The sequence below is a fragment of the Carassius gibelio genome, chromosome A1 (assembly GCF_023724105.1).
Source record: "Carassius gibelio isolate Cgi1373 ecotype wild population from Czech Republic chromosome A1, carGib1.2-hapl.c, whole genome shotgun sequence".
NCBI lineage: Eukaryota > Metazoa > Chordata > Actinopteri > Cypriniformes > Cyprinidae > Carassius > Carassius gibelio.
In genome coordinates this window covers 4,381,599-4,394,067 of record NC_068371.1, presented here as the reverse complement: position 1 = coordinate 4,394,067, position 12,469 = coordinate 4,381,599, and the positions used below count along the sequence as shown (strand labels likewise).

Below are 12,469 nucleotides of genomic sequence, written 5' to 3'. Positions count from 1 at the left end.
TAATTTTATTTAACCTGATTTTTATTTATTTATTTCATTTAGCATTTCACAGTTATTTTACCATCAATGATTAATGGCAGATTGTGATAATGAAAGCTTTTGGGGCCAATGTTCAATTGAATTATTATTTAAATGTGATAATAAAAACAACAACAAACATGTGCAACTATCCATTGTGGTACAAAAGTGACAGCTAGCCCCAGTCTATATGCTGTATAAAGGGCAAAGGCAAGCTTTCACACCCACACACACACACACACACACACACGAGAAGCTCCAGCCTTGGTTCTCTTGCAGTGTGTGGTCTTGTTGTGGATGCTAATGTGATCAGACACGTGTGTTCATTATTTAGTGTGAACCGGAGATACACTGCCAGTATTTAGGACAGCAATGCATCAAGCTCTGCATGAGAGCGGTGTGTGTGTGTGTGTGTGTGAGAGAGAACACTCTCATCAACTCTACTGGCACAGACACTTTCCTTCACGCTTGTTTAGATACAGACACAGCATATGAATCCCAGCATGTCATCATGGCTATTAAGTCCCTTTATATATGTTACAAAACCTGTCATTTACAAATCATTTGATTTTCTCTCTTGCTTCGTTCTCAACTCTTTTCATCACACGTTGTGACGTCAGCTGCTTGAGTTCTGAAAAACTTCTCTTCCTCATCGTCCCAACCCGGACTGACCAACCTGAGAAAAATATGAAGAGAGAGAGAGAGAGAGATGTTCATATCCATATCCATTTTCTCATAACTTAAACATTCACATAATCCTTCCCCAACTTGCTTTTGCGTGGATTAAATGCTGTTTCCATGGATACAGCAACTTTAAATCCTTACAGTTAGTAATGTGGAACAGGAAAGACTTAATGCTTGGACAGTGTGTGTGTGTGTGTGTGTGTGTTGCTCTTCAGTCTGCGTTCTCAAGCACTGTCTATCTATCTATCTATCTATCTATCTATCTATCTATCTATCTATCTATCTATCTATCTATCTATCTATCTATCTATCTATCTATCTATCTATCTATCTATCTATCTATCTATCATCTTGATCAGTAATTTAGATTTTTCCTCACAAAACAGTAAACTAATGAGGTTGATGCTGAAATTCTATCAAGTTAATAAATAAACTGTGATTACTAAGAAATATTCATTATATTGTCTCCATTAATTTAGCTTTTTTTTTACTGAAAAAAAATCCTCATTTATAATTTGAAATTGAATTATGAATTAGTAAATTATTTTTGTACCGTAGAGAGAGAGAGAGAGAGAGAGAGAGAGACAGAGAGAGAGAGATGAATAAATGGATAAAAAATAAGTTCAGTAAAGAGGGCAGAGAAATGAATAGAACCACATTTTGTTTTCTCATTCTCACTTTGAAAGAGTGTGAGTTTTAATTTATAGAAATTCTGTTTCTGTTGTATGATTAAAAAGGGAAATAAATGAGCAATGTAGCAAATACCCATTTTGATTTTTTATTTTATTTAATTTTTATTCTTAAACTTTTAAGTAGAAACTGGCTTCCACTGAAATCTTTTGGGCAATATGAGACATTGTTGAGATCATTTCTAAATCTCTTGAGTGCATTTTCCTCAGAAAATACTTTAGCAAAGGTCTCAACATGCTCTTCTGTTTACCTCATTGATGTCTAGGAGACACTCTTAAAAAAATAAAAATAAAAGGGCAGACCTGCACATACCGACCTACAAAGGCTGTCCTCCACCTGACTGACTTCCTTTATAAGTCCCTCCTCTGCTCTTTTAATTGGTTATCTGGGCTGGAACTTCCTGTCCAGGAAGTCACAGAGTATGACCACCACAAGAGCCATACACCTAAACTCACCATCAAACACATCAAAGTCAACACTGATATCAAGATAAAAGGGCAGATGTCAGTCATTTGCTGAGAACAGTAACAGCAGCTGTCAGTCAGGATCTCCTTCAGTAGAGAGACTCTAATGCTCTGACATCACTGCTATACTGCAGAGGATAGTTATAATACAACAGCGTAATAATGAAGAGTTAAAATGGGAAGCAAAAAACGCATCCATATACCCGACAGCAAAACTGATGTGTGAGAGTTACAACAGCTTTGCTGAGAACTGAATTCAAAAATAGCTGGATTACAACTCAGACTTGCTTTCTGAATTTTAAAAATGAATGCAAATTGACTTTAAATAAAAATTGAAAATTTTTTTTTTTTAAATGAAAATAATCAGCATTCAGGATGACTTTTCAAATATTCTTCCTAACAAAATGTTTGCAGAGGAAAATTTATTAATTTATGCATTAAAAGATATTTATTATATATTATTTAAAAATTGTTTACCATAGCTCTAATATTTTCAATAAAAAAAGAAAAAAAAATAATTACTTTTTGCTCCTTTAATATATTGTATAATATGTTACACTGACTAGCTTAAGTATGATTTTTTTCCTGATTTGTACATACATTTAAATCATTTGTTGTCTTTTTTTTCTGATGATAGAACTGACTGAGTATGAACTGACCTCATGCTCAGTTCAGCGCAGCCATTAAAGTGTTACAGCAGTCAGTCAACTGAAGTCTGACCCGACAGCACTAAAAGCAAATAGATGTCCTTAAAAAAAATAAAAGAGTAAAAAGCCTTCCTAAGCAAAAAGTTTGAGAGAGAGAGAGAGTGTGAGTGTGAGTGTGTGTGTGTGAGAGAGAGGTGAAGAGAGTAAAAGAATGAGTCAGAGACCTTTGTGGGGAAGATAAGCTACAAGAAGAAACTCATCCAGAATGTGACCAGACATTCCCAAATGATTGATTCAGGACCTCAGTAATGGAAAGACGAGGGGGAAGGCGAGGGGAGAAGAGAAGAAAGGACAAGAAACATGGAGAGTATTCAACCCAAAAGTCAGTCTATTCCCTTCAAATCAATGTTTTCTGATATAAAGCTTAAGCTTCAGAAACATTACAACAAAACTATTTTGGTAAACCTTTACAATATTAGTGAACATCAGTTAAAACATTAGCATGAACTAACAATGAGCAAAAGACATCTGTAATACAAAAAAGCCTGTGTCCATTAAATAATATTAACAGATGTCTTATAATAAGTGGCTAAGAAGTGTCTTTCAAAGGGCACTTTTGAAAATATTTAATCTGTCCACAAATCGTAAATATGTGGAAAATGCAAACAATGTTTAAAAAAGGCAGGAAAAAAAAATAAGACCGTTAAAAGTAATACATTTTATATCAATATAAATATTTTACAACATTTTTCAGAAATTCTACGGCATTAAATTAGGTTTTTAACCAAATTACTTAACATTTCATTTGCACCTAGCAGGGATATTTTAGTGTTTGAGAGCACCACAAAAAAAAAAAAAAAATTGACAACCAATCCCAATCTCTCTATAACATTATAAAATGGGAAAACTCTCGTCTGCTGTACTGTAGGACAAGAACAATGGAATTCTGGGTAACAGTAATATATGACTCTCCATATGTTTCCAACTGCACCTTTGGGTCACGAGGAGCTGAATAATTAATGTTAAAGATTTGTGGGCCACAAAAGGTTTGACATCAATGACTGTACACCTCAAAAAAAAAAACAACCCAGATGAAGTGGACACATCAGATTCTTGTGCCTTCTAATTCTAATTGCTCAGAGCTCATTCTGTCTCCATCGCCAACAACTCCAGAATCATCATCATTATCATCATCATCACCGTCACGGTCACCTCTGGGACAGAAGCACCTATAGCGAATGAGTTGGTGAGCAAGGTCTTTCTCCACATGAGTTTTCTGGAAAATAGCTGCAGCATGAATGTACACAGAGTCTGGGAAACCCTCCATGTCGATTCCTTCTGTGGCCACTGCAGTGAACCTCTTTTTATGAGACTGAATACATACATTTCTCATCGGGGCCAAGTAAACGTCAAGTAGATCTGAGTCCAGTGTGGAGCTGAGAGTCTGTTTAACCATTCTGATAGAGCCAATTATGGAAAACTAAATATATATATATAAATTATAGATTATTATAGTATTATTATAAACACATTATTTAGTCCAGCTTTTAGTGTCAGTCAGCGACAATATAAAAGCCAATTATTTGACTTCTAAACATATTTTCTCACTTAGTATAATGTAGACTTTTTACATAAATTGGTTAATAATCTAATCAACCAATCACATGGCAGTTGCTTCAATGCATTTAGGGGTGTGTTCCTGGTCAAGACAATCACCTGAACTCCAAACTGAATGTCAGAATGGGAAAGAAAGGTGATTTAAGCAATTTTGAGCGTGGCATGGTTGTTGGTGCCAGACGGGCCGGTCTGAGTATTTCACAATCTGCTCAGTTACTGGGATTTTCACGCACAACCATTTCTAGGGTTTACAAGGAATGGTGTGAAAGGGGAAAAACATCCAGTATGCGGCAGTCCTGTGGGTGAAAATGCCTTGTTGATGCTAGAGGTCAGAGGAGAATGGGCCGACTGATTCAAGCTGATAGAAGAGCAACTTTGACTGAAATAACCACTTGTTACAACCGAGGTATACAGCAAAGCATTTGTGAAGCCACAACACGCAAAACCTTGAGGTGGATGGGCTACAACAGCAGAAGACCCCACCACTCATCTCCACTACAAATAGGAAAAAGAGGCTTCAATTTGCACGAGCTCACCAAAATTGGACAGTTGAAGACTGGAAAAGTGTTGCCTGGTCTGATGAGTCTCGATTTCTGTTGAATTGAATTGTCGAATTTGGCGTAAACAGCATGAAAACATGGATCCATCATGCCTTGTTACCACTGTGCAGGCTGCTGGTGGTGGTGTAATGGTGTGGGGGATGTTTTCTTGACACACTTTAGGCCCTTTAGTGCCAGTTGGGCATTGTATAAATGCTACGGCCTACCTGAGCATTGTTTCTGACGATGTGATCACTTCCAGCAGGATAATGCACCATGTCACAAAGCTCGAATCATTTCAAACTGGTTTCTTGAACATGATGATGAGTTCACTGAACTAAAATGCCCCCCACAGTCACCAGATCTCAACCCAATAGAGCATCTTTGGGATGTGGTGGAACGGGAGCTTCGTGCCCTGGATGTGCATCCCACAAATCTCCATCAACTCCAAGATGCTATCCTATCAATATGGGCCAACATTTCTAAAGAATGCTTTCAGCATCTTGTTGAATCAATGCCACGTAGAATTAAGGCAGTTCTGAAGGTGAAATGGGGTCAAACACAGTATTAGTATGTGTTCCTAATAATCCTTTAGGTGAGTGTAAGGATCTAGAGGTTTGACACAAGTAGAACTTGTGCATAAAAACAGCAGAAACTTACATATATCTTTCCTTCTCTGAATTCCAAAATTTGAGACTTTTTCAATGTAGCCTTTTTAAATCTACTGTACATATATTATTGTCCGCTTTTTATATTTTAAATAAATATTTATTTTTTTTCAGTAAAGGTTGAAAGTGATAAAAAGTGACGGTACAGACTAAGTAAATTTACTCATGTAAAGACTTTTAAGTTAAATACATCAAAGAATCCTGCATTCTTTGTTGTTGATAATAATCAGAAATGTTTCTTGAGCACCAAATCAGCGTATCAGATTGATTTCAGGAATACATTACATTTGAACATGTATTCAAACAGAAAACATTGATTTTAAATTGAAATAATAATTTACAATATTACTGTTTTATAGCCATTTTGATTGAATCAATGCTGCCTTAAGATTAAGAGATCTCTTAATGTTAATGGCCTTACTGACCCCAAACATTTGAACAGTATATAGTAGTCAACATTTGAAGTGGATCAAATTATTGAAAATGAAATTGTAATACATACCTCTCATAATTTAAGCGCAGTCAGCTCGGCAACAGGTATGAATATGAGAACAGAATGTGAGAATTAGGAGCTCTGTCTCTCTCTCTCTCTTGTCTCACAGTGAGATTCAGGTTTACAGTCAGAGATCTTGTGTCACTTCAACACACCTGTTCTTGTCAACAGAGTGTGTGTGAATCTCTTTCATACACACACACACGGAGTCAAACATGTACACTCACAGGTCTGAGAAAAGGAGAAGTGTTTAAGATAGCATAGTGTCATATATGTTCATTTGGAAGTGTGTTTGTTGTATTTCTTATCCACTTCACTGGAGTCTTAGTTAAAGAACAGGCTGCTGGCTTTAAGGGTAAACAGACTCCAGAGTAACAATTCATTTCTTCTCATTTGAAACCCTCTCATGCCTGACGCACGTCGCCTCCAGTGAGACACAATTAGCCTGATTTTTGCATTCATCACGCTGAATGATTCATTGCTTTGGGCTCAAAGCTGATCTAAGTCCAGTCTCCCTCTGTTACCATCACATTAGCACCGAAACAAACTACAGAGATCTTTGTCAGAACTTTCCAGTCAATTTGAAGAACTCAGCTCTAATACAGCTTGTACATCATGAATAATTAACACAAAAATGAAATACTGGAGCTTTGAATAGGTTTTTTTTTTGTTATGTGATTGTAAGGGTCCTGTATGTCTATTTGTCTATGTGATAAAGTCTTGTAATTGTGAGTAAACCAAATTTCAGATTTGATAATACAGTTGTATCATCATCATCAGCTGATGACGGTTTTAATACAAACTATGACAGCCAATCCGCTGCTGAGTTGAATTAAGCTCCACCCAGGCAGCACCTGATTGGTCAATGCTGTTATCAGTTGACTTTTAATCAGCGATGAGATCGTCCAGTCTCTTTGGAAGTAATCCTTAGTTGCTTTAACTCCAGATTAGTGGAACAAACAGTGGAAACATAATGAGAGACTGCTTAACTAATAAAGTGTGTGGGGGTGTGTACACCTCAATGTGTTCAATGAATTAGTAATGTTAGTAATTAGAAATACACTTAGTAATTAGTTAGTAATTAGTAATTAAAAATACACACTTCTTTATCCTGATTAACCCACATGTCAAAGTCTCAGGACCTGATCAGTCTGTCCAGTAACACTGCAGGTCATTCAGCTTCACTCTGATTTCAGACGATGTTGTTTTAGTATCGTTGAAATACTTTTATAGTTTTTGAATTGGATTTTTTTTAAAAAAAAGCATATTTCACGTTAATTTTAGTTATAGCAATTTTGTTTTGTCACTTTTTCACTTTTACAATAACAGCTGTTGTCTTGGCAAAAAGTTTAAATCAAATGTTTTTTTTTAAACATAACATTTTCTTCCAAGTAACATTTTATAAAATACTTTTAGTGTTAGTTAATAGTAAAGTCTCTGATGCGCTGTCATTGTAAAGATTTATTTTGACTTACTGACTGGTGTGTGAATGTAAGGTGCATGAAATAAAGACAGTATTATAAATTGAGATGAGTGTGCCTTGTTTCACATTGCAAAAACATGCCAGAAAACAACACTAATACTTCGATAACTGGTTATTTCATGCTTATCGCATGACTGGTTATTGATCAATACTAAGAATAAATGGATGCAAAGTGGTCTAAAGTTAGAGCTATCCTTTATGGATTCAGAATGTATTATTTTTATAATGATGCAGCTCCTCACAACAAACAAACCACAAAACATGAAAACATCAATTAGGTTGGCTTTATTTACCGCAAACCACTAATTCTACATGTCACTGCTGACAGAATCAATAAGCTCCTGACACTGATCATAAAACTCCACAGGACACACAGGAAGTGTGCACACAGAAGGAGCAGGTGTTCAAGTGAGAGATAAAAAAAACGGTTCAATTAATGTCCATATGTAAAAACAAACAGCAACACTAATAATACAAAAAAATTTAAAATAAATCCTCTCAAAGTTTTGTAAAATGAAAACAGGGTTTAATTGAGGTTGAATAATTCATACAAATATCACGCTCTTAGTTAACACGCTAACAAAATGATACCCACTGAAAGCAACAACACCTTTTTTTAGGTACAAAAAATCTCATCACATTTTCTGTTTACCAGTCTCAAAGCTGGCGTGTTGTGCATTTTCATCTGGGAGGAAATCCACGGTGTGGACCTCCACGGCCTCTGAATCCCCCTCGATCTCCACGGAAGTTTGGCCGATTTCTCTCCCGACCCCGATCTCCTCTTCCTGCAGCGGAACCGCCCCGTCCTCCACGCTGTGAACCCCCACCTCGCTCTGCCATGGATTTAGGAGGCGGGGATTTGGGACGGAGTCTCTCGATTTCTTCAGTGCAACCAGATAAGTAAGCGTTAGGCTCACTGAAGTGGGCGGCATACGCTTCCACATTAAAGTTGCTATTGGTCAGCGTGGGGCCCACAGTCAGCCAACCTGAAATCATGCACAACATTAGATCAGAGCTAGATCAGTACACTAGCAATCGGGTTATTGCTCAGTTAAGAAATAAATACTTTAACTCAGCACAGAGAAATTAATCAAATGTAACAGTGAAGACATTTATACATTTACAAAAAGATTTATTCAAATAAATGCTGTTCTTTTAAACTTTCTATTTATTAAGGAATCTGAAAAACCAAATGTGATAAAGGATAAAGGCATCTTTATCAGCATCTTAGAATGATTTCTGAAGGATCATGTGACACTGAAGACTGGAGTGATGATGCCGAATATTCAGCTTTGCCTCAAAAGAATTAATTCGAATTTAAAATATAAACCGTTATTTTGAACTAATGATATTTCTCAAAATTAGTGTTTTAATGTATCTTAATCAAATAAATGCAGCATTGGTGAGAATTAGAGATATAAAAAAATAATCAAAAACATTAAAAAAAATCTTACAAGCCTCACTTGTTTTTTGTTTGTTTTTTCAACAGTAGTGTATAATATAATATAATATAATATAATATAATATAATATAATATAATATAATACATGTGACACTGTATTATCACTTTTAAAGTTTGTTTCACAGAATATATCATACAGGAACTATATGAAGGCGGGTAAATAATGATTTATGATAAACTAATTATTTTAGTAGAAGTAGGGCATATCTAACCTGGCCTGATGGTACTGTCTCTGCCAAACAGGTGCAGCCGTCGACGGCCCAAGCAGAAGTGTTCAATGATGTGGAAAATCTCGACTGGCTTCTCAATATTGCCCATCTCTGGCTCCTCTGTAATGATCAGGTCTATATCCACATTAGCATGAATGAAATCGCCATCTGTGCTGCGTCTAACTGTGCCTTTGATACCCATCAGACAGTGCTCCTGAATGCACACACAAAACAAATTGTTTTTAATTAGTAGCAACTTATTGTTATGGTTTGCCCATTGCACAAACCAATCAGGACAGTCTTTTACCTTAGTTCTCTGGAAGACTGCCTTAGGGTCCAGCGTTTTGGTCTTGCCAGGGTTATTTTTGTTGGTCTTGATCCAACAAATGTCTTCACATCGCCTGAAGCCCCATTTCCTCAGACACTGAGAGAGAAGCGAGAGAGATGTTCAAATATGTAACACTCTCACAGACAATGACTGTATTTGTTTGTGAGATATGTACCATTCGGCCAAGATCGAGGCCTTCCCCTGAACCACACCACAGGAACACAAAAGAGCGAATAGATGAGATTTCCTCTATGTTGAGCTTCATGATCTATACAAAAAAAAAAGTATAATTGTAAAATAAGTATGTATAACTGAAATCCATTTCCATATGTTTTCCAATGCACATTTCTAGAACTCACATCATCCCAGTTCCAGAAGCGCTCGTTGGCTATGATGCCTGACTCTCTGTAATACTCCTCCAGTGGAGGCTCTATCAGAAGCACGTCAAATTTACACTTCAAATCTCTCAGATCAAACGTGTCCGGATCTGCCTGCAGATACCTGACATACAAAACACATTTATATATTCAGAAATACATGCAAATGAGACATATAACAGACCTTCGATGCTACACAGAATTTAACTTGGATGAAAATAAAGATTGAGGGATAGACTTGCAGACTTGACAGCACTGTATAAAAGTCCTATATCATGTTATTTTTACAACTTTCAAAACTTTCAAAACACTTTGTTTATCAGCTGAACAATCGGTTTGTTGTTAAAGAACAGTTGACTAAGGTCTATTAGACAGGTCTCAAGCATCGGTTTTATTTGGCATTGTCTGACTGCAGGTTTTCTTACATGGGTGGGGTGTTGGTGGCAGCGATGAGCTCATCTTTGAGTCGGATGAGCTCTCTTTGTTTTGGGTACTCCTCAAATCTGTCAGCCAAACCTGAAGCACAACAGAGAACACAACTGACACAGTCTAACATCTGTATACGAGAGAGGAAGAAAAACACAAGAACAATGATCCATAGGAACATTTACCTCCATCTCGGATAAAGTTCTGAGGTCTATGCCCTGTGTCCACAAAGTGTTGGCAGTAATCGTTGTGAGGATTTAAACTCTGAGTGCCCTGTGAATCAAAAAAAGTGTTACCATCATGAGCTTTTTAAAAAACAAAAATGGCTTGGGTAACACTTTTGAATAATGGTCCATTAGTTAATTCATTAATTAACAGGAACAAACAAATTAACATTAGAGTTACCCAACACCTAAAATTAAATACATAATTTATTACTGCATTTATTAATCTTTGTTAATGAAAATACAGTTATTCATTGTAAGTCAATGCTAATTCACAGTGCATTAACTAATGTTAACAAGCACAACTTTTGATTTTGAGTAAAGAATTAGTAAATGTTGAAATTAACATCAACTAAGATTCATAAATGCTGTAAAGGATTGTTCTTGCTTAGATCATGTTAACTAAAGGAGTTAACTAACAATAACTAATGAACCATTATTCTAAAGTGTCACCATGGCTTGTAAAAAAAACGTAATATTTGTTATTTTAAAAAGCAATCACCAACATACTGCAAGATCATTCTGGATTGTGTTTAAATCTACCTTGAGGAAGGTGCTGGAGTCTTTGTACACCTCCTCATACGGCCCGCTCTCCTCCTGCTGCTGCTGCTGTTGCTGCTGCTGGAGCTCAACATCTTCCTGGAACATCACACAGCAGATCCAGGATCAGTTATCTACAGCCTTACCCTGATCTCATCTAAACAGCACTCAGGTTTACAGCTGATCAGTGCTCACTCACCTTCTGCTCCTCCACATCCTCCTCCGGGTCTTCACCTTCAGTCAGACACTTTCTTTTAGCAACAGGAAGTGACGTGTCAAACGAAGCCCTGCAGTAAACACAATACATACCAGAGGATAACTAATCCCCATCATTACTAGCACTGTTCTGATTTGAGAAGTTTAAAGTAACCTTTGCTTACTGCAACAGTGCCCTACTTTGATCATTTCGGGGGAAGACTTAATTCTGTCTTTATACTCTTACTTCTATATCACGTTTTCAAACATGTGTCTGTTACGTTACCTGCACGTCTCTCTGGTCTCTTCGATCTCTTTTTGTTCATCTTTACTGTTGAGAACAGCACCGATGCTGTCGGGACTCTCTGCGCCGAGCTACGAGAAACAAACATTAACTTCATAAAGCACAATCGCAGTACTCAAACCCCGCGAACACATTTAAACTGGCTTTATGCGGTGAAAAGTCGTGTTTCTTCACCTGTTGTGCAAGAAGCTGCCGTCTGAGCTTCTGTCTTTCACGTATTTCCTGCAGCCGGCTGTTCATGTCAACAGTATTTTCCAGGGAGATTATTTATGGTACAATTATTTGGTGTAAACAATTGAGCGGTAAATTGAATTGAAAACCTCGACGTGAGGAGCCGTCGCGCGTATTTTACATCATCACGCTGCTAGACGCATACTATGACGTCAGTAAGCGGCTTCTGATACTTGAAAAAGATTAATTACATTCCGCTTAATAATTATTATTACTGGGGAAATATTTCATCCACAATTTTCCTAAATTTATAAATGACTTTTGTTTGTAAAATATAATGTTTATGCACATTTCCTAGCGTTTTTGTTTTTATTTACTTTCTTTTTCATTAAAATGTTTCTTCCATTGCGTTGTTGTTTCGATTTGTATTATGACATTTTTGGAAGTTTGTAAATGTTTTGAAAAAAGCCTAACTAGTAGGCTAAAGTGTTCACATTTAATTTCAAAGTGAAAACAATTTCTGTGCCAGTTTGGTCACATTCATTAATTTTCAGTTTTACCTCCTATTTCTTTGCATTAGATTTTGTTTATTCTACATACTATTTTGTATCTAAGAAATTATTTTATAAAAAATCCTAGATTCACTTATCCTTAGTATTTTAAAGACGTTATTATATGATTCTATTCCATTCCATTTCTTTTATTCTTATTCAATTATGCCAATTGTGTTCTATACTGTCTTCTATTTTAATATATTTATTCATTTATACAGAAAAGTTGAATTTTTAATAGCTATTATTCCATGCTATTATTCCAACCTATTATTCATATTCCATTAAAAATCTTTCTATGCTGATTCAGTGTAATATTTTTGTCAAAACTGATACATTTTTCATGATCCTCTGCTGATCAGAAAGTTAGAAAACCGCA

At 36.2% G+C, this 12,469-nt stretch overlaps 1 protein-coding gene across 1 annotated transcript; it reads right to left on the bottom strand.

Annotated features, from left to right (window-relative positions):
* Positions 1-7,567: 7,567 nt before the first annotated feature.
* On the bottom strand, positions 7,568-11,733 carry LOC127961218 (N6-adenosine-methyltransferase non-catalytic subunit). The gene is made up of 11 exons (XM_052560277.1): positions 11,543-11,733; positions 11,351-11,439; positions 11,069-11,156; positions 10,873-10,968; positions 10,291-10,378; positions 10,105-10,195; positions 9,662-9,803; positions 9,478-9,570; positions 9,282-9,398; positions 8,978-9,188; positions 7,568-8,289 (listed from the first exon to the last, which is right to left on the bottom strand). Exons 1-11 carry the CDS (start codon positions 11,606-11,608, stop codon positions 7,985-7,987), a joined length of 1,386 nt encoding a protein of 461 aa, XP_052416237.1. The 5' UTR covers positions 11,609-11,733; the 3' UTR covers positions 7,568-7,984.
* Between the last annotated feature and the right edge of the window lie 736 nt (positions 11,734-12,469).

Excerpts from the sequence above, each read along its gene's own strand:
- LOC127961218 (XM_052560277.1), bottom strand. The coding sequence starts at position 11,608 with ATGAACAGCCGGCTGCAGGAAATACGTGAAAGACAGAAGCTCAGACGG. Across the intron at positions 11,440-11,542 it reads GGCAGCTTCTTGCACAACAG|CTCGGCGCAGAGAGTCCCGA; the intron begins GTGAAGAAACAC and ends TGTTTCTCGTAG. Across the intron at positions 10,969-11,068 it reads AGGATGTGGAGGAGCAGAAG|GAAGATGTTGAGCTCCAGCA; the intron begins GTGAGTGAGCAC and ends GTGATGTTCCAG.